The sequence below is a fragment of the Grus americana genome, chromosome 27 (genome assembly GCF_028858705.1).
Source record: "Grus americana isolate bGruAme1 chromosome 27, bGruAme1.mat, whole genome shotgun sequence".
NCBI classification, from domain to species: Eukaryota; Metazoa; Chordata; class Aves; order Gruiformes; family Gruidae; genus Grus; species Grus americana.
The window spans coordinates 3,054,717-3,073,221 of NC_072878.1; the positions used below are offsets into that span (position 1 = coordinate 3,054,717).

At 61.3% G+C, this 18,505-nt stretch overlaps 1 protein-coding gene across 1 annotated transcript in view; it reads right to left on the reverse strand.

Moving 5' to 3' along the window:
* Positions 1–2,831: 2,831 nt before the first annotated feature.
* Positions 2,832–18,505, reverse strand: part of LOC129196936 (scavenger receptor cysteine-rich domain-containing protein SCART1-like) — an 18,214-nt gene continuing 2,540 nt past the window's right edge. The window contains 13 exon segments of the mRNA XM_054804904.1: positions 2,832–3,088; positions 3,338–3,490; positions 3,700–3,783; positions 4,219–4,314; positions 5,036–5,173; positions 5,917–6,231; positions 6,315–6,377; positions 6,664–6,978; positions 7,337–7,651; positions 7,737–8,053; positions 8,941–9,079; positions 9,082–9,258; positions 9,614–9,793. Of these exon segments, the coding sequence (XP_054660879.1) occupies positions 2,832–3,088; positions 3,338–3,490; positions 3,700–3,783; positions 4,219–4,314; positions 5,036–5,173; positions 5,917–6,231; positions 6,315–6,377; positions 6,664–6,978; positions 7,337–7,651; positions 7,737–8,053; positions 8,941–9,079; positions 9,082–9,258; positions 9,614–9,793 (2,549 nt within the window).

Genomic DNA, 18,505 nt, shown 5'->3' on the forward strand with positions numbered 1-18,505 from the left:
GCACTGGTCCTCTCCAGGCACTGTGGGCCTGCCCTGCCCACCCAGGGCCTGTCTGTGGGGTGAGGAGGGCTGTGTGCGCTGCCTCTGCTGAGCCACCTCCCAGAGGTGCTGGACCTGAGCTCAGGTGCAGATCCCATCCCAGCTGGGAAACACCCCCCTGTGCCAGCAGCTAGGGGTGTCTGAGCTGGACCAGCCTGGACAAGCCTGTGGGACTCCCAGCTGGTGGAATGGCATTTCTTACCCTGTCCCTGTCTCCAGGTCTCTTTCCCTCTGCCATCACCACTGCCTTGAGCAGAGGAACCCAGAGGTGCTGAGGTCAGGCACAGCCCTGCAGAGGTGGGACTGCTGGGGCTGGTACCCACCTCTTGTTCCTGGGGGTTTGGTGTCTCCATCCAGCCCATGTCGGTGGGATCAGGGAGACACAGGCCTGTCCAAAGCCATGCACAGGCAGCAAGGGCCAGGAGATGGTGCCTCAGCTGTTCCCCCACCGAAACCACCTGCAACCCAAATGGGACATGAGACATGGCCTTTCACTGCAGGGTGCCCAGTGCCCCCCAGCAACGGTGGGCCCAAATTCAGAGAAATAAGGTATAAAAGTGAAGTACAGAAGAAGGGCGGTGGGGATATCTTCTGAACACAGGATGTTTGGTGCCAGTCTGGACACTGAGCTGCGGACTCAAGCCGCCCCAGGTGGGGACCAGGGAGAAGAGCCCAGTGTCTGCCCCATGCCACCTCCCTGCCAGCTCTGCCCTCCCCCAGGGGTAATATTTCTCCCTTACGCTGGCACCTGGCAGAGCTTTGCCTCCTCCTCCTCCTCCTCCTCCTCAGGGAGATGAGCCACAGAGCCCAGGGGTGTGTGTGAGGGGGCAGCACACCTGAGCAGAAAGAGCCCATTTCAGGGCATTTTGGGGCCTGAACAGTCTGGGCCTGCGGGCTGTGTCTGTTCTCTGCAGCAATGTGGGATCATCACTGTACCCCAGATCTGTGCTTGCTCCTGCAGCAGCTCCCCAGGATCTACACAAGGGGCCTGATGGTGAGATCCCCAACCCTCTGCACTGCTGCCCCACGCTGGGCAGAGCACGGCTGTGGAAATCCCTCAGGAGAGGAGAGTTATCAGGGAGAGACCCTCAAGGTCATCATCATGGGTGACACACATGGACACTGCAAACACAGCCTCCATCCCTTGGGAAACTTCCACTGGGGGAGGCTTCAGCCCTGCATCTCCACAGGGCCAGGGACTGCCAGCAGGAAAGCTCTAGGGACCAGGGCAGAGGGGTCTGTGAGCCTGGGCTTCCCCCATATCCCTCAAGGTTACCCCAGGGGTGGAGGAGCTCCCAGCAAGGAATGGGTCAACACTGCTGTGGGAGATGCTCTTGGTGACAGCTGCCTCCTCCCCTCTTCTGCTCTAGGGCCAGATCCTGCTGTTTGCAGTGCTACCCACCTGGGGCTGCTCCCCTGCAATGGACACCCAACACACCTTCTGGTCTGCAGCAGAGAAGCCCATCAGGGAAGAGCTTGAGGGGTCTGAAGACCCACCGGTGGGACCTGGGAGGGCAGTTTGGGTTTCAGGTTCCTGCCCAAGTGTCAAACCCTTCTCCCTACCCAGCTCCTGCGTGAGTCATTTCTCTGCCCATGGGAGCTGGGGCAGGTGAAAGCCCCAGCCCAGGGAGAGGGACCCTGGCTCAGCTCCCAGCAGTGCCGGCTTTAGGGGAGGGACACAAAATACCCTCTGCCATGGAAATGTGCCCAAATTAGCAGCCTCCCACACCAGGGGCTGGATGATGGCTTTGGGCAGCAGCCCATGTCTCCTGGGGATCCTTTCTCCCTTCCCTGGACTCTCCCTCCTCTGCCTCCCACAGCACTGAGGGAAAGGTCCCCCCATTGCTCCTGCTCTCATCCCCCCTGCACCTGCACACAGGTACTGCCCCGACACAAACCCTCACTGACACCCCTGGGAGGCAGCAGGAGGGCAGGGCTGGGGGCTGGAGCCCAGCAGGACGAGGGGGTCCCAGGGCTGCCGTGGGGCCTTACAGTCCCTGCCCAGGAAGGAGGCAGCTCTGGGGATCTACCAGCACTGCTCCAAGGTCTGTGAGGGCCCAAGGGAGCAGGAACAGCTCATGGAGACTGGGGACCTGGCAGAGCCAGGGAAGGGGCAATCCCAGCCCCGTGTGCCCCAGCAAGTGCCTCTGTACCCTGTGCCAGGACAGTGGGCAGCGGAGCTGCCTCCTAACCACTGTGGGAGGTGATCCATGGGACGTGAGACCCCCTGGGGCTGGATGGGGTGTTCAGGGCACCGCGGCCACCTTAGGGCTCGTTTCTGTGGGGCCACAGCCCAGGGTTCACCCCAACACAGCAGCTCTGTCATGGCCTCTGTGCCATGGGACCAGTGTGGCCCAGGCAGGGCCTGGGGGAAAGAGCAGCTGGGGAACCCCAGGGTGAGGAGATGGGCGCTCCCTCTGGGGTGCATCACGGGACCTTGCAGGGACCCATTTTTGCTGGAAACTGTGGCTGGCAGGATGGAAATGTCTCTGTCAGCAGGAATATTCCCCAGGGAACATGGGCTCTTGCAGCTCCACAGCCTGACCCTGAACCCACTGTTCCCAAGACGTGGCCCTTCCTCACTGCCATCTCCTTGTGCTCTGCTCCCCCCGATCAGCCTCAGGAAGACACCCCGACACCTGGGCAGGCAAGCACCAGCTCTGGGTCATACCCCCAAAGGCTTTTAATAAGAACAAATGTGGAGGCAGGGGGTAAACACAGGAGAATAAAACCAGAGGCAATGCCCGGCTGTTTCTGCTGCCCATGGGAAAAGGCAGACGGTTCCCTGGTGCTCACGGCTCTCCCAGCTGCACAGACCTCTCCTCACTCCTGGCTGCACCCAGCTGCACGGCAGGGACGGGCTGTCCTGGCCCGGGGCCCAGGGACTGTTGGGCACTGAGCTCTGGTGTCACAGCCTTTGTGTCCTCAGGGGGATGTGCCAGAGACACCTCGTCAGCATCGTCATAGCCTGTGCTCTCCGGGGACAGGGACCAGGCATCTCCCTCCACTCCAGGGGCCCCAGCACTTCTCTGGCAGCGCAGCTTTGCCCCTGCAGGCAGCAAGGCAGCCCATTGCATGTTCATCCCATGAGGTGCCCTCCTGGTCTCTACATCACCTTCCCCCCTTCTCCTCACCACTCCTGAGATGGTCAGATCCCTCTCCCACACCTGGTCTCCCCAAGGAAAACTCCCAGGGTAGGTTCCCCCATCCCAGGATTTTGGGGTCTCAGTATGGCAGTGATTCATCCAGCAGCAGGGATGGCACCCCAGGAACCGGCAGCGCTATCTTTGCCTCTCACCTCCAGGTGCATCCCTGGGTACTGCTCCCTCCTCTGGGGCCCTGGGCATTTCCCAGTCTCCCTGACCAGAGGCAGGATCCTCCCCAGGGTCAGAAACCTCCCTGGCATCATCATAGCCATCTGCTGGGTCACCTCTGGGCCCGACAGGGACGTCTGAAAGGAGAGGAGAGTTGGTGACAGTGAGAAGACACGTCCTGCAGAGCAGAGGATGGGAGGATGTGCAGGGACATGGGGCTCAGACACTGGTTTTGGCAGCACCACAGGAGACCCCTGCCTGTGTCCTCCCCAGCTCTAACAATGACACCTCTGTCCATCCCAAGTCTGCAGGGAGGAGAGATCCACCCCTTCCTGCCCCCCGTTACCTGGGGCTGACCCCGGACCATCCTCCTCCTCACTGTCCCCGGGCTGGGGCTGCACCTTGGTCAGGGATCCCTCTGAATAGGAGCCTGGAGAGAGGCGATGCAGGTGTTATGGGAGTGCGCTCTGCTGACCCAGCTTGGGCTCAGTGTTGCTGGGGACAGGGGACCCACCGAGCCAGGGCTGCGTGGGGAGGAGGGCTCAGGACTCAGCCTGCTCCCCTGGGACAAACCCCATCTCACAGGGGCTCCCAGAGCTGCCCTGGGACAGCCCCTTCCCTCACCCCTCAGGTGCCAGGTGGGACGCAGGGACAGGCAGAGAGGGGCTGTCCCCAGCTGGGATGGACAGAGCTGGTGGGGAGGAAGCTCCTCTCCCACGCCCACCACCTGGTTGCTGTCCCCACACACCCCACAGCCCCACAGCTGCAGGGACCATGGGCCAGGGGGCTGCAGGGGGGCAGCCTTGGCTGGGGGCCAGGGCAAAGAGCCCTGCAGGTGTGCCCCCCATCAGGGACCCACACCCACCTGAGCCGCTGAACCTCGCCTGCTTCTCCCACGCCGGGCTGTAACTGATCTCCTCGTACAGGGCCTCAGGGAAGGGCTCCCAAGCTCTCTCGGAGCCTGCGGACAGAGGCAGGGCTGGCTCAGGGATGGGCAGAGAGGGGACGGCATCCTGCTCTGCTCCACCAGCCCTCTGCCCCTGGGACAGCCCAGGGCTGGCCCCACAGCACAGCCCCACTGTGCTGTCCTGTCACCGCTGACACTTCCTCAGTAAAGGCAATGTCCCCATGGAGATGGTCAGGGGCAGCGACACCCTCACACCATCCCCTCAGAGATAGCCCTCGTGCCCCTCTGGGCCCTGGGCCAGGTCCCTGGTGCTGACCTTGGAGCAGCTCCTTCCTTTCCTCTGCCCCTGGAGCTGCCCCCTCCCTGCCCCATGGATCCATAGCACGGCCCCTGCCCTGCTGCGGGGTAGGTGAGGGTTGGACGGAGGAACAGCTTAGGGGCCTGATGCCACAGGGATGGACCCTGCTGTCCCATGCTTCTCCCAGCATCTCCCCTGCCCCACAGCCCCCTCCAGAGCTGCCCAGAGCACTGCCAGTGGCACATCCTCACCTGCCTCCCCTCTGCTCCCATCTCCCCCAGCCCAGCTCGGCCATTGCTCTCCTTGCCCCATCCCTAACTCCCCCCGAGTCTGGACTCTCTCTACCCCTTGCTGCTGGTGTGGCACATGGGGATGCAGGCAGCACACACTCTTGTCCCCCCAGCTCTGCCTGTACCCCTCACTGACACCCCACAGCCAGGAGGCATCTTCCCCAGGGACCATGGGGGAAGGACCCACCTCGGCGTCCAGCCCTAGCACTCCACACTTGCCTGGCCAGGAGGGCCAGGAGCAGGCAGAGAAGGGCTCCCATGATGATGCAGATGATGACGGGCAATGAGACTCTCCCACTGCCCGTTGGATGGCCCTGGGTGGGATCTGCATGGGCAGGAACACAGAAATAGCAGCAGCAGGCCTGGGAGAGGTGGGGGCTGGGACAGCCCAGTCCTGACCCCCCCTTACACCGGGGGGGTAAGGGACCCCAGGGCGGGAGTGATGGGGAAGCTCCCACCCTACCAGGTAATGACAGCCCTCCCAAACCCCTCCCCCACCGCTAACCCGGGGACACCTCTTGGGAGTTTCACACCCCAGCAAGGAGCCCCTTCCCTCCGGCTGTGGGTCACAGCCTGGCCCTGGGAAGACCCAGCGCTGATGGGGAGGACAGCTTACCTGCTCGAGGGGTTGGTGCTGCTGTCCTGCGTGCAGCTGCAGAGGAGGAGAAGGAGAGCAGGGCTGAGAGGCTGGGTGTGCAGGTACCAGGGAGCCTCCTCTCTGGCACGCCGTGTGTGTGTGTGCACGTGTGCGGACATCCCTGACACATCCCACCCAAAGTGTCCCTCCTGCGGGGCTGGTCAGGGTGGCCAGGAAGGAGCCCAGGGCCATGGGCAGGACAGTGCAGGCAGCCCAGGAGATGCCCCCGGGGGCTGCAGGGCCCTGCAGGCAGAGGCTGGAGGACATCCAGCCCCACAGAAGCTGCTGCCCACTTGGCACCAGGCTCCCAGGCTCTGCACAGACAGCCTTGCTCTCAGGAGCTCTACAGCCATGCTGGGACCCAGCAGGGAAAACGCCTGTCCCAGCTCCTTGCCAATACCCCCATGAGGGGCCCCAGCCCTGCCCCTCACCCGAGCAGTTGACGGCAGCGTCCTCCTTATGCCAGCAGGCACCGCTGTCCCCAGGCTGGGCCCAGCAGTCCTGCAGAGACGGCTCTGTCCCCCGGCACTCCACCTTCTCCAGCCAGATGGGGCCCGTCCCCTCCCCAAAGGCAGCCTCGCCCAGGGCAGACACTGCGGGGCCACAGCCCAGCTGCCTGCATGCCACCTCGGCATCCTGCATGTCCCATGAGTCGTCGCACACCGTCCCCCAGGAGCCACGGTGCCACACCTCCACTCTGCCCGAGCACCCCTTCTCGCCTCCCACGGCACGAATCTTCTCCCTGTCTGGAGAAGGCATAGACCTCTCAGGGCACGGCACAGCAGGCAGAGCCCTGCCAGCTGAGACAGGCACGCAGAGGAGCAGCTACCTGTGCAGCTTTTGGAGTTTGGGCACGTGGCCCCCAGGGCCGGGGGCGTTTCTGGCTGTCTCCCTGGAGAAGGAAATGCAGCGGTGAAGGGGCTGCTGCAGGGGGGTCGTGAGACCTTGCCTGGAGACACCTCTGCCTCCCCCAGGCACTGCTGGGAGCCCGGCTGGCAACTGCTGGTGAATGTGTGGGGCTCTGAGAGCTGAAGTCCCCTTTGTGCCACCAGCAGCAGCAGCAGCAGGAGGGTCTGGCATGGGAAGGAAAAGCCCCTGTGGGCTCTGTCTCTGCGTTTGACAATGCCCAGCAGGGAGCAGGAGCTGGGGATGCTGGTGCCCGGGTGGCTCAGAGTTACCGTTGCAGGTGATGTGGGTCTCATCTCGCAGGTCATCGCAGGACTGTGGGTCCCAGGGAGAGGAGGGACACTGCCAGAAGGAGCTGTATCTCTCCCCACACTCCACGCGATCCAGCCAGGCGGGGCCAGTCAGCCTGCCAGAGGTCGAGTATCATTCCAAGGATTTTGCATCCCCACAGCCCAGCTCCTTGCAGGCCAGCGACACCGTTTTGGGAGTCATTGAGTTGGAGCAAACGCTCCCCCATGTCCTGTTATAGAAAACCTGCAGGCGCCCGGAGCAGGTGGTGCTGTTCTCCAACCTCAGGGCCATGAAATCTGGGATGAAAGGCACCGAGGGGGAACAGGCTGGTCTGGAGCTGTGGGAGCAGGGGTACCCCTGCAGCCCCCATGTCCTCAGCCAGGCAAAGGCATGGCCAGCAAGTCCCCCTTGCACCAATGGACAAAGTCCCTGATGGACGACACCCCTGCCCTCCCTGCTAAACCTTGGGCACAACTGAGTTCCTCAGAGACCGTTGATGGGACTGAGGGGACCTGTGCATGGGTGTCCCCAGGATGGGCTTGGGCAGGGGCTCAGAGGCAGCCAGCGACAGCCTCGAGCATTGCCAGCTCTCCCCTTGGCCCAGCCTCCCCAGGCACTGGGCTCCCACCACAGCTCCCAGCTCCCAGCACAGACCTGAGCAGACGACTCCTGCGTCCTCTTTGTGCCCGCAGTCATGTTTCCCCCAGGACCCTGCCGGGCAGTCCCAGAGAGCAGCTTCGGCCCCGGAGCAGTTCACGCTCTCCAGCCAGATCTGCCCGGAGCCTTCCCCAAACCGAGCAGAGCCAACTGCCTCCACCGCCCCTCCACAGCCCAGCTGGTGGCAAACGACGGCGGCATCAGGCAGGTCCCAGCCATCATCACAGACAGTCCCCCAGCTGCCCCGGTAGTAGATCTCCACTCTCCCAGCACAGCGCCCGGACCCGTTCACCAGCCGGACCTGCCAGCTCCCTGCAGCGGGAAGAAACCCCAGTTGCTGTCAGGGGCTGGTGCCCACCCAGCCCAGAGCCTGGGGAGCCCCTGCAGTACCACTCACCCCAGCAAACGACCCCCACGTCCTCTGCAATACTTGCTGCCAGCACACTCTCGGCCAGGGAGGTGTTGCAGAGGGTCAGGTTGGCTTCGTGCCCTGCGCACCGCACCCCTCGCAGCCCCATGGGACCCGTCCCTCTCTCAGGCTTCGGGGGGTTGTAGGCTGTCTCTGCCTCTCCACACCGCAGCTGCCGACACACCACGCTGGCCTCCTGCATGTCCCACTGGTCATCCAGGACTCTGCCCCACGTCCCGCGCTGGAAGATCTCCACTCGCCCGTCACACCGGCTCCCTCCACCCACCAGCCGCAGGGATGCGGAGCTGGCTGAGCCTGGGGAGAGCAGCCACATCCCAGCCCTCAGCAGCACCAGAGAGCCCAGGAACCTGAGGTGCCTCTCCAGGCTCTGGAAACCTCATGGTGCCCTGAAGCTCACCTGCCTGCCCCCAACCCTCCGCAGTGAGCTTCAGGAGCAGGTTTCCACACTGCTGGTTTCCCAGTCCCTGAGCCTTCCTGGGCAAGACACTCTCTTGGCTCTTGCTGGGGCAGAACCACCCAGCACGTCCCTGCTGAGGCAGATGGGGCAGCTCCCGTAGGAGGGAGCAGCAGGTGGTGCAATGGCCTGGGGATGGGCAGCACCAGGACAAGCCTTGCCCAACCTCAGCGCTGGCACTGGCACTGCTCAGACACGGGGCAGCACACACATCTCTGTCCCTCTCTGCGCCCCTGGGGAACAGGGACTGGGAGCCAGTGTCCCTGGCAGGGAGCAGAGCGAGGGGGCCCTTTCTGACCAAACAGGCCCAGCTTGGGTCTTGAGCTGAGCAGAAGCCAGGGCAAAGCCCAGTCCTGCTCTGCAGCTCACACCCCTGCTCTGCTGCTGCTGCTGCTGCTGGGGACAGGCGGGCAGCCCCTCTGGGTGTGGGATTGGGCTCTGTGGGTCTGGGACAGGGCTGTCTGCAGCCGGAGGGATGGAGCTGAGCCCCACAGCCCCCGCATCATGAGAGCAGGGGACCCCAGGCCTGGCTCAGTCCTCAGCTCTCCCACATCAGAGTGCTCAGTCTGAGCACATCAAGCTCTCCACATCACTCCTGGTGAAGCTGGGGTTTCTCCAGGGAGAAATTCACCCTGCTGCTGCCATGGGGTCCCTTGCTTTGGGTGGCCATGTCACACCCCAGGGGAAAATGGAGTCAACACAGTGTTTTCCCACCACTCACCTGAGCAAATGACAGCAGCGACATTCTCGTGGGAGCATGGTGAGGCTCCCAGGGCAGTCACTGGGCACTGTCCCAGGTGGCCTTCAGTCCCATCACAGTGGAATGACTCTCTCCAGGTGGGGCCCGTGCCTCTCCAAAATGCCCTCCTCCAGGAATGGACTCAGCAAACCCACAGTTGAGGTGGCGACAGAGAACGTGGGCATCCAAGAGGTCCCAATGGGAAGCACAGAGGGTGCCCCAGGTCCCCAGCACCTGGACCTCCACCCTCCCATCACAAGCTGTGCTGCCATTCACCAGCTTGAACCCTGTGTACTCTGGGGACAGAGGAAGATGAGAGAAGCTGCGTTGGTGCTCTTACAGCGTCGGTAGCTGGGGGACAGTCTAGAGGGACAGCCTTCCTTTCTGCTCCTTCTGCAGTCTCTTAGGGCTGCAGAAAACCACATCACCCCTCTTGCCTTCACACCCAGCACAGCACAGGCCCCATCCTGCTCCCTGTCCCCAGCTCACACTCAGCATTCAACACCCCACCCTGAGTCCTTACTTGTGCAGGTGAGACCGGCAGTGTTGGCTTGGGTGCAGGGCTGGTCCCTGGGGACCCTCTTGGGCAGAAGGCAAGAACGGATTCATTCCCCAAACACTGCAGCTCTCTGTCCCAGATGGAACCACCACTTTTTCCAAAATGAGCTGCCCCAGGCATGGACAGGGCTACGCCGCACTGCAGCTCCCCACAGACCACGTCAGCGGCTTTGGGACCAAAGTCTGAGTCACAGACAGCTTTCCACTGGTTCCTGTCATAGATCTCCACTCGTCCTGAGCAGGGGCTGTCCCCTCCAACCAGCTGGACAAATCCTGGAGCAACCAAAGACCCCCGTGAGGTCCCAGAGCCCTCTGGCAGTTGCCTGGCCATGCCTCACCCCATCTCCAAGTTAGCCACAGGGAAAGAGTCCCACGAACACACCAGCATCTGCCAGTGGGTGCTGATGGCACAAACACACCACACACCCCCCAACCACTCTTCAGAAATCAGCACAGCACTCAGGGGCTGGCTTTTCTCCCAAACCCACAGGCACCACTTAAGTCAACTGCTGCTATTCTGGAGACCCTGGGCTGCCAGGAACTGGCCCCAGGCCCTGCAGCACCCAGAGCTCTTGGCCCCAAGGAGATGGGCCCAGGTGCTGTTGGCTGTTGCAGCCAGCTCTGCCACACCCAGCTCAGGGCCAGGCGCAGGAACCCCTTGGAGCCACCAGAAATGCACCGCAGTCCCACATGGTTCTCGGGCTGTTGGGGCACTGCTGGGAGATGGGACATGTCACAGGGCACAGATGCAGTGCGGGTGTACCTACAGTCACTGTCTGCACCAGCCCCCAGCTCCAGCACCTGCCCGGGGAGGGTCCTCAGCCAGGGCCAGAGTGCAGTGCCAGGCGTGCACAGCCCTGGCCAAGGGCTGGTCAGAAGGCAGGAGAGCGGGCAGAGGAGCAGCCCTGGGCTGTCACGAGCTCCCAGTGCAAGGACAGGCACCAAGGAGAGCCAGCAAGTGCTGGCCAAGGCCCTGTGACACAGGGCAGCCAGGGGCTGGGGTAGGCAGGAGAGGCTGGGCAGCAGGTCAGCACTGCCTGCACAGGGGTGTTTCCCTCTGGGCTGGCTCTCATGGGGTGACCCTGGAAGAGGCATGAGGTGGCCATGGGCCACCCTGCTCTTCTGCCCAAGCCCAGTGCTGTTCCCCTCTCAGCAGACCCTCAGCTTTGGGGGACTTGGGCCTGCGAGGGAACACAACCCAGAAGTCCCCGATGACCCTGGGCCCTTCCGTGGGGCTGTGGGTGGCCACGTGAGCTGCTCCCAGTGCCTCTGGCATGGGGAACCAGGTCCTCGGTGCTGCCAGACAGCTCCTGTGTGTACAGGAGGAGAAAGTTGGGAACCAACAGAGACTGCGGGGCAGGGTGGGCATTCATTTCCCGCCCCAGGCAACCACGGAGGGTGGGCTGAGCCACACCAGGGGTCAGGCAGTGGCAGGTTCCCCCTGGGCTTTCCTCAGGGACCAGGGAAACCAGCAATGACAGTCCCAGCTCAGCAGGGTGACTGGCCACACTGGGTACTTCTCCAGTACCCCCATGTTTCCCTGAGGGCACAGCCAGGTCCCTTTCCTGACCCTGGCCACAAAGGTGGGAACGGGCTGGCCCCTTACCTGAACATGTCACTCCAGCATCCCGAAAGTGAAAACAGTATTGTCTATTCCTTCCTGTGTTTTTGCAGTCAGACAGGGCAGACTCGGTTCCAAGACACTGAACACCAGACATCCAAATGGGGCCAGATCCTTTTCCAAAGTCTGGATCACCATGAGCTTTAACAGCAGACCCACAGCCCAGTTGCTTACAAACCACTGCAGCATCAGACATGTCCCAGTCATAATGACACACGGTCCCCCACCGGCCTCGTTGTTTCACCTCCACTCTTCCAGCACAGCGTCCGCCACCATTTTCCAGCCTCACCTCCGCAGCACCTTCAAACACCAACATGGGAACAGTCAGGAGAGCACCGAGCCACAGACCACAGGTCTGGAGGTCCTTCCTGACCAGGCTGAGTCACAGGCACCAGCATGGGAGCCCTCACCCTTCCTTTTCTCTCCACACGGGCTGCAAAGGGCTGGAGGTGCCCAGCTCTGGCCCTGCTGGGCCATTCACCACCCCACAGCCTGAAGCACCTCCTCCCACCTCAATGACCCCCTGCCCATGCCCGTCTGCACACCGTGCCCGGCCCTGCACAGGGCACCGTCTCCTCACCAGCCCAGAAACCCCTGTACAGCCCCGTGCCCCCAGGCCCACAGCTCCCTCTCCCACCCAGAGAGGCACAGGCAAAGGCAGAAGTTCCATCGACTTGAGCAACATCTGCCCCTCATCTCAGCGGCACCTTCAAAGCAACCCCATTCCCAGAGGTGTCCCGATGACCCCACTGGAGCCCGCTGGCCCCAACTCCGGGACAAGGATGTTAGCACTTACCCCTGCACAGCTGCAGCCAGAGGAGCAGCCACAGCACCTGAGGGGACAGGAGTCCCTCCATCCCCATCCTCAGCCTTCTGCCCTGCTGGCACAGCCCTGCGGCACCCCACTCCCTCTCACGCCTCCTGGGGACTCACAGGGACAACGACGATGGGAGGGTAATATATGTCTGTCAATGCCGACCCAGCTGCAGGAGGAGCCAATCAAAGCAGCAGCACCTTCTTAGACGTTATCGGGAGTGATCTCCCCTCCGACACAGCCAAGCCCTCCAATGAACTTCTCCAGCACCGTTCATGACCATATATGAGGGACATAGATGTTTCGCTGCGGGTGTCATCATCACTGCAGTGGGGGATTGTCACGGGACAAGCTGGGTGTGGAGGGGAAATGGGTCTGTCACCCCTTGGCCCCTGCTGTGGGCACGGGGAGCAATGAGCATCTCCTCTGCTGGGTTCACCCAAGAAGCCAAGGCGTGAGTGTCCAGGCACCGCCACGCCATGGGAACCACGGAGCTGGGACTGCTCCGGGGTCTGTGTCAGCTTGGAAAGGAAACAGCCCCTGCCCCTGCTACAGCCCCCGCTGTGCTGGGAACAGCAGCCGGGAAAAGTCCTCGGCCAGGGGAAGAGCTCCATGCCAGGAGTGCTGGCTTGCCCATCCCTCCCCGCAGAGCCCCACGGCGGGTCCCTCGCAGGAGCCCGAGCTGGGACATGTCCCTGCCCTGGCAGCAGACACGCAGCCCCGAGGCTCAGACGTGTCCCTGACTCTCTGCGTGTCACCCAGGGGCCGTTATTCCCCGCAGGCAGATCGGGAGCCGGAGCCTGCAGGTGCACAAACCACAGCCCACGTGGCCTGGCAGCGCTCGCCGCGCTCCCCCCGCAGCGCCCTGGCAGGCAGTCTGTGGTTTCCTCCTGGCACCGTGCCCAGGCACATCCCTGTGGGGCCCCCGAGCCACCCCCACCCCGACTGCTCCAGCCAGGGCTGCAGGGGCTGCTCCTTCGGCCTCGCAGGCACGGGGCTGGGCAGCTCCCGGCCCCCGGCATGCCCCTCTGATGCACACACCCGCTCGGCACCGAGCCCCACGGCCACGGGCTGCCGTTGCTGACGTCACCTCACACCCTCCTAGTGCCACCGCTCTCTGAGCAGCACTTAGACTGATGGTGACCTCACAGCCCTCCCACTGCCAGCGCTCTCTGCTTGGGAGTTACAGTGACCGTGACCTCACACCCTCCTACTCCTGCTGCTGTGTGCTCATGGGTCACACTGTCACACGTGTGTGTGTGTGTGTGTGCGCGCGCGCGCTGTGTACAGGCTTCTGCTGACGTTGGTTCTTCCAAAAAGCCCTATTTGGGTGGGGTCTAAATGATTATTTTGATGACATCAGAAGCACCCACACAAGCCATATCCCTGCTCTTGGCCTAAAAGCTACTCCAGCACCAGGGAAATGACGAGCTCATGCACAAGTCATGGGCATACTCCTGGCCTATCCACTACTCAGCCACAGGTGATGTCATAGCATCTACCACTGCCATGTGCCTGTTCCTGGCTTATCAGGTACTCAGGCACCACTGACATCACAAGGACATTCACCAGACATCCGCCAGCTCCTGGCCTATCACCTCCTCAGGCACCAGGAGCCTCACAAGCACCTACACTATCCATAAGCCTGCTCCTGGCCTATCAGCTCCTCAGGCAAGAGAGACCTCATGGGACCCTGCACAGCCCACGGGCCTTCTCCTGGCCTATCAAGTGCTCAGGCACTAATGATCTCACCAACCCCTACACAAGCTTTTGGCCTTCGCCTGGCCTTCCAGCTACCTGGGAACCAGTGACCTCACAACCGCCCACACAGACCATCTGCCTGCTCCTGCCCTGTCAGCTATTCGGGAAGCAGTGACCTCACAACAACCTACACAGTCCATGGGCCTGCTCCGGGCCTATCAGCTCCTCAGCTGAGAGTGACCTCACAAGCACATATCCTCCTATATGCCATGTACTCGTTGTTGAGGTGTTTAGTCTCCAGGGACCTCACAAGCATCTACACAAGCCATGAGGCTACTCTTGGCCTATCAACTACTCCAGCAGCTGTGACCTAACAAGCTCTTTCTGTAGCTTTAGAAATGTATATGTAAAAACCGCATATATCATTATATAATAATTAATATAATTAATATGTTATAAAATATATTATATTATTATTATAATTAACGATATATTATTGTATCTATTTATAAATAAATAAATAAATTTATTAATATAATTATACACCCCCTGTTATAAATCTCTTTCTATATATCATATATATGGTATCTCTTTTCCTATTTGAGCACTTCCTGGTCCAAAGAAGAAAGGCAGCCAATTGCAAGGCTGCCTGAGAACACCTGGCTATGATGCTGTCAACAATGGCTGCCAGCCAGTCACCAGGCAGGATGAAAGGAGGCAGGCAGAAGCGGCCTCCTCCCTCTATGTAATGACAGGGCGCTTCCTTTGTGATGTGCCCCTGAGGACAGCAGGACGGGGCAGCTGGTCCTGCCAGCCAACCATAGGGGCTGCTTGAGAGCACACGAGGGTGACGATGTCAAGAAATGGCCGCTAGCCAATCACAGAGCAGTATGCTGTTCACCAAGATGGCGGCTCACGGCCACGTAATGGCGGCACCCACTGTCCTGGAAGGGTGGCCAGAGCAAAATGGCGGCCGCGGTGTGTGTATGGGAAGGGCCTTTCGGGTCTGATGTAAGCCGGCAGGGGTGGCCGGTGCTACCAGCCAATCCCAGCAGAGCACATGCCCAGGAGAGGAGAGGGACTTGCGGGGCAAGTGGCCCCTGTGGCTGCTGGGAGGGGGCGGGACTTCCCCCGGCAGCTGGTGGGTGGGGCAGCTGTGGCGGCGTGTCTCCTGTAGCAGTGGTGCCTGTGCTCCTGGCGTGTTCCAGGGCAGGGATCCCCAGGCGCACCAGGAAGGCACCCGGGGAGGGACAAACAGCCCAGCCAGAGCTGGGCCGCCAGAGCTGTGAGAGCCTCCAGTTCCCTCCCATCTCCAGAGCCCGTGCGGGACTGTCTCACAGGACAGACGGCTCCTTCAGCTGACAGGAAACACCGGCCCTGGTGGAGCTCTGGGGGCAGCTTTCAGTGGAAGGTCCAGAAAAGACCTTGACTCTGTGTAAGCCCTGCTCAGCAACAACAAAAACATCTCTGTGTAACAAAAAACATCTCTATGTTATCAACACTGTTTCCAGCACAAATCCCAAACACAGCCCCAGACTGGCTACTGGGAAGACAATTAACTCTGTCTCAGCTGAAACCAGGACAGCTCATGATCCAGCCTCTGGTCCACAGCAGCAGCCAGACCGACCCTGACCGAGTGGAGATTTTCCAGCAGTGGCCAGAAGGGTGGTCGGGGCCTAGAGCACGTTATGTCCAAGGAGAGGCTGAGAGAGCTGCCCTGTTTTGAGAAAGCCCTCAGAGCCAAACACTGGAGCCAGGGCCCGGGGGAGATGGTGGGATCTCAGCCAGTGGAGATATTCCAAATTTGTTGAGACAAGGCCCTGAGCACCTGATCTATCAGGAGCTGTCTGAGGAGGGGTTTGGACTAGAGCCCAATGAAATGATTGTCCTTTTTCAAATAGTCTTTCTGTGTGCCAGCCTTTCTGCAACACTGGCAGCTCCCACCCAGCTGAAATCACTTTGGGAGACGACGGTTCCCCTTTTGTACCCAGAAGAACCATAGTGTGAGGACATCCCCCAAGGCTCACACGTGCAGCCAGCACAGCGTGAGGCACTCATCCCCAGGGAAGCATTCCTGGGCTGCTGCTCAGAACCTGCTGTGGGCTGAGGACCATCACAGCCCATCACCAAGGGCAGCCTGTCCAGGATCTCCTGGGACTGTGCAGGCAGGCCATGCTGACCAGCAGAGACACCCACGGCAGGTCCCTGCATGGGCTCAGAGCAGGGCACATGGAGACACCCAGCAGCCAGCGCAGAGGCACTGTGGCAATGCCTATAGGCTGACAGTGGGCTGAAGAGTGTGGGGCAAGAAGAGGAGACCTCCTCAGCTGGGCTGGCCAAGCCCTGCTGCCCAACATGGCCCCCCGGCCCTGCAGTGCAGGCACTAGATAGAGCAGGGTGCGTTCTTGGGGTGGGGAAACGTCTCCAGCAGCACAGTCCCCGTGGCAGCCCTCCATGCCTCCACCCGCAGCAGCCCTTCATTTGGCAGCCCCCCCCACCAGTACCTGCCCCTGCACAACCTCGGTCGTGTCCATGCAGGTGTCAGCAGTCAGCCGTGCGGTGGGATCTGCAGGGTGTGGGACAGAAGAGAGACGGCACCGGGCTGGCCGTGCGCCAGGACAGGCACTGAGCCCAGCAGGAGGACGGAGCTGGCCCCACAACAAAGGTCCCTCCCCAGGGCTGGGTGTATGGCCAGCGAGGGAAATGGACGATGCGTGGGGCGGTTTCTCCCACTTGCCCTGGGGCAGCTTCCCCAGCGTGTCCAGGGAACATGGCACAGAGCAGCTCCTCTCTCCTGCACCTGTGATGACTTGCTTCCTTCTCGAGGAGATCAGGCTCTGCTCCACAGGCCCACTGGAGCGGGTCCTCCCCCTGGAGGGTCACACAGCTCCGATAACGTCAGGCTGTTCCTGTCCTGGGCACTTTCCAGTCCAGCCCATCCCCTCCCCGGCTCTCCCCCACCTTCCCTGCCCTCTCCCCAGCGCCGCCCAGCAGAGCAGCCCAGTCTGGGCTGGCAGTCTGGGCTGCTGCAGAGCTCTGGGCACTCAGCCCCCAGCCCCAGCCCCTCGGAAGGGCACAGCAGCTGCTGGGAGGCAGAGGGGGGCTCAGCCTCCCCATCGGCCCCAGGCCTGCAGCTGGCCCCAAGTGCCAGCGCAGGCCACTCCCTCTCGGCCTCTCCTGCATTGACGCTGCAGGGGATCCCCAGCCCTGACCGCCTTTGCCCCACTCTGCCTCCCCGCCAGCCCTGCTCCCCAGGACACCAGCAGAGTCCTGGCCCTGTGGCTCCTCAGGCACCTCCTGCATCTCTTCACTCTCCTGCCCTGTGCCTGCTGCATCTTCACGGACTCCCACAGCACTGCAGAGTCTTTCTTTGCGGGTACCTGGAGTGAGTGCTCTGCCCTGGGGGGACTTCATCTCAGGGTCTTTCACCTTCTGAGTCTCCATTCACTTCCCACCCCGAGTACCTGCAGTGTCCCCATCCTCTCCTGACCACACCAGATTCCTTTCCACATGGACGGACCTGTGCCATCAGCCCCGTCATACCTGTGACAGCCTGAGGAAGTGACTGGGAGCTCGTGCACCATTTCCAATGCCCCTGGACACCAAGACGAGAGCCTTCAACTAAGTGCTTGGTGTCTAACAGTGATACCATGAGATTATTTCCCCAAAGAGAAGGAGAAAACAAGGTGGAAGAGACTTCGGAAGTCCAGTTCCTCTGGCTTGTTGTGGTGGGTTGACCCTGGCTGGAGGCCAGGTGCCCACCAGGGCCACTCTCTCACTCCCCTCATTCACCAAACAGGGGAGAAAAGGTATAACAAAATGCTTGTGGTTCGAGATAAGGACAGGGAGAGATCACTCACTAATTGTTGTCACGAGCAAAACAGACCGAACTTAGAGAGGGAATTCATCTAATTTATTACTAGGCAAAACAGAGTAGAGGAATGAGAAAATAAAATCAACTCTTAAAACACTTCCCCCCACCCCTCCCATCTTCCTGGGCTCAACTTCACTCCCGGCTTCAATCTCTGCCCCCTCAGCGGCACAGGGGGACAGGGAATGCGGGTTACGGTCAGTTCATCTCACGGTGTTTCTGCCGCTTCTTCATCCTCAGGGGGAGGACTCCTCTCATCCTTCCCCTGCTCCAGCATGGAGTCCCTCTCACGGGGTGCAGACCTTCAGGAGCAAACTGCTCCAGCGTGGGGTCCCCCACGAGGTCACAAGTTCTGCCAGCAAACCTGCCCTGGCGTGGGCTCCCCTCTTCACGGGTCCACCGGTCCTGCCAGGAACTTGCTCCAGCATGGGCTTCCCACGGGCCACAGCCTCCTTCGGGTGCCTCCACCTGCTCCGGCGTGGGGTCCTCCATGGGCTGCAGGTGGAATCTCTACACGCCCCTCATCCTTCCTCCATGGGCTGCAGGGGGACAGCCTGCTTCACCATGGTCTTCATCATGGGCTGCAGGGGGATCTCTGCTCTGGCGCCTGGAGCACCTCCTCCCCCTCCATCTGCACTGACCTTGGTGTCTGCAGAGTTTCTTACATCTTCTCACTCCTCTCTCAGCTGCAAAAGCTCTCTCTCTAAGTGTTTTTCTTCTTCTTAAATATGTTATCCCAGAGGCGCTGATTGGCTTGGCCTTGGCCAGTGGCGGGCCTGTCTTAGAGCCAGCTGGCATTGGCTCTATCAGACACAGGGGGAGCTTCTAGCAGCTTCTCACAGAAGCCACCCCTGTAAGCCCCCCGCTACCAAAACCTTGCCATGCAAAGCTAACACACTTGTTCTTAGCCACAACTCTATCAAGGAGAATCCCAGGCTGCAGGCACCTCCCTCAGGAGATCCCTTTTATTGCAGAGAG